The 3,039-nt window shown below is 30.3% G+C and overlaps 1 protein-coding gene across 1 annotated transcript in view; it reads left to right on the top strand.

The window, feature by feature from the left end:
- Positions 1–3,039, top strand: part of ATM (ATM serine/threonine kinase) — a 197,133-nt gene that overhangs the window by 89,084 nt on the left and 105,010 nt on the right. Inside the window, exons 29-31 of the mRNA XM_007936616.1 lie at positions 254–257; positions 366–530; positions 1,910–2,042. Coding sequence (XP_007934807.1) covers positions 254–257; positions 366–530; positions 1,910–2,042 — 302 coding nt within the window. The remainder of the gene's footprint in view (positions 1–253; positions 258–365; positions 531–1,909; positions 2,043–3,039) is intronic.

The raw sequence follows: 3,039 nt of genomic DNA, 5'->3' as shown, positions 1-3,039 counted from the left end.
AATATTTATTATGGTTATATCTTCATGTTCAATTGATCCTTTAATCATTATATAATGTCCTTCTTTGTCTCGTATGATGGTTTTTGTCTTAAAGTCAATTTGATCAGAAATTAGTATTGGATATTGGCATTTTTAACAATGCTGCAGAGTCTATAGTAGCAAATTAGATATTTGTTGAAGTATTTGAAAGCATAGCAAATGAATAGCCGGATATTTTTAAAGTAATTAAAATATTTTATCTGAACTAGCTCAGATTAGTAAGTTATTACATTGGGTTTTATTACATTGGGTTTTAGTTGTCTAACTTTAAAATATTATTAAACTATTCTCCCCCTTCATTGTTTTTCTGTTTTGATTGTATTTAGGTATTGGACTTGTTGAAATACCTAGTGATGGATAACAAGGATAATGAAAACCTCTATCTAACAATTAAACTTTTAGATCCTTTTCCTGACCGTGTTGTTTTTAAGGATTTGCGTATAACTCAGCAGAAAATCAAGTACAGTAGAGGACCTTTCTCACTCTTGGAGGTAATAATTATTTCATCATCTTACTATTTTGATTAGAGACACAGACAATAGGACTTTTTAAATAACTCATGGTCTGGAAGTAAAAGCTGAATCTTAGTATGTTCTCTTACATTGTAGTAAAAGTATAAATATTAAGTATTTATTCTTAATTTAAATGGTCAATGAGTATCATATAAAAAATGCTTTATTTTGATGTTTATAAGATCTTATGGTCCATTAATATCTTAAAATCACTATTTGCTCCTTTGAGGAACAAGTTAATATTTGCATTAGGGATGATATTTATCTTTTTAAAGAGTGTTAACAATTGTTAATCCTATTTTAATCTTTACAGACCTCAAAACTAAGTTCAGTTTTCTTTTTCTTTTTAATTTTGTTGTTGCTATAACCAGTTCAACAATTAGTACTTGTACCATTTAGTGACATTGATTACATTCTTTGAGTTGTGCAGCCATTCTCATTCTCCTTTTCTGAGTTGTGCCTCCTCCATTAATATAAACTCACTGACCTCTAAGTGACCTGTCTAACCTTTTGAGTTGCTGTTTCAATTTGATCCCATATAGATAGATTGAAAGAACACAGTATACAGGACAGATACTCATTACCAGTAAGCTAAACTATTGTTTGGTTTTAAGAAGACTTAAGGGGATATTTTTGGCTTAAGGTTTAAAGATTACCTCAGGGAAGTTGTTTCAGTGGTTTAGTTGTTTCAGTGGTTCAGTTGTTTCCATGGCTCCAGAAAGCCTTGAGTCCTTGAGAATTTGAAATTCCCTTATGCATTTTCCCCCTTTGGATCAGGAGTCTTATATGGAATCTTTGCTCAAAATGTTCAGTAATGGTAGCTGGATACCAACAAGTTCTTGTGGTTTCATGGCAAAGGAGGCATTTGTCCGTGGAGGCAGTTAGGCACACATCTTCCTCTTCCTGTTCTTTGCTCTTCTTCTTCATCTTTTGCTTCAGGCGTGTAGAGACCTATTGCTAGATGACATCAGGTGTAATTTTTCTTAAAACTTATGTTGTTTTGTCATAATCTTGTTGACTATATGTTCATTAATATGAAAATAAATACTGTAAAATGTAAAGCTAGTAAATTACTAAGTAAATAGAATCTTAAGCTTTTTTCTTCAATTGAGTATGCTGTAACAGTCTTGAAATCTGTGTTATGAGAGTCTATTAAAATTTAAAGGGTTGAAAGAAATTGTAGAATTTGAAATGGAAGAAATAGTTTATTTTTATCTTGTTTGATAGTAACAATGCTGTCAGTCAGTGTCTTCTATACACATCACTTAGTGATTTTTTTCTTTGATTAAATTTTATTTCACAGACATAACTAGTATGTGCTAAATAGAGAATGTTATATCTTTAATTTTCTCTTTTAGGAAATTAACCATTTTCTTTCTGTAAGTGTTTATGATGCACTTCCATTGACAAGGCTTGAAGGATTGAAGGATCTTCGAAGACAACTGGAACAACATAAAGATCAGATGAAGGATTTTATGAGAGCTTCTCAAGGTACTAATTTTAATGTCATGGGTCATTTGTACCTATTTCTTTTTTAAAGGATCTTCCATAAATCCTTGTTGTTGGTTTGATTGTCACTGACTTAACTTCAGACCCTCATGATTTAGTTTACACTATCATCATTTCTTGTCCAACCATAAAAGACTTTGTAACTGTTTCTTTACGCTAAATTACTCCTGTTATATCCATCATATGGCTCTGCCAGAGTAATTTTTCTGAAACTTAAACATAATTACATTACAATACTACTTTAAAAATTTTAATTTTCTACTGCCTAGAAGAAAAAAATTAATTTCTTAATGCTAGGAAACGTAGTATAACTGTCTACTACTGTAATCTAATTGAATGGAAAAAATAGATCATTTTAAACCTTACTGTAACCATGTATACATATGTATGTGTTTTGTGTGTTATATTTTGGTACATGTGTGTATTTATATATGTACATATATATTGGATATGTATATATGTATTTGTAGGCTTCCCCCACCCCATTTCAGCAGACATTCATATTTATGTTAATTTCTGAGTTTTAATTCTTACTTTTGCATTTTGGGAAAATTTTTTTGTTTTGATTTTTATCTTTCTGTGTCCATTAATTTCACTTTTCTATTATATTATTTTTATCCTCAGTATTTTTTTTTCTTTTTTTTAAATTTTATTATTATTTGGGAATATACACAGCAAAACATACACTAGTTCAATAGCTTCTCCATGTACAATCTAATGACATTGATTACATTCTTTGAGTTCTGCAACCATTTTCACTCTGCTTTTCTGAGTTGTTCCTCCTTCAGTAACACAAAGTCACTGCCCCCTGAGGTTCCCATGTAATCTTTAAAGTTGCTGCTGTTACTTTGATTCTGTGAAGATCTTAAAAGAGCACAGTGCTCAAGGCAGACATTCTTTACTAGGTGGGCTAAACTATTGTTTGTTTTTTAAATTCATTTTATTGAAATATAATTTATGTATACTGAAATACACAAAA

Source organism: Orycteropus afer, unplaced genomic scaffold (assembly GCF_000298275.1).
Source record: "Orycteropus afer afer isolate SDZICR_OR568_19922 unplaced genomic scaffold, OryAfe1.0 scaffold00036, whole genome shotgun sequence".
Lineage (NCBI taxonomy): Eukaryota > Metazoa > Chordata > Mammalia > Tubulidentata > Orycteropodidae > Orycteropus > Orycteropus afer.
This window is presented reverse-complemented; position numbering and strand designations above follow the sequence as displayed.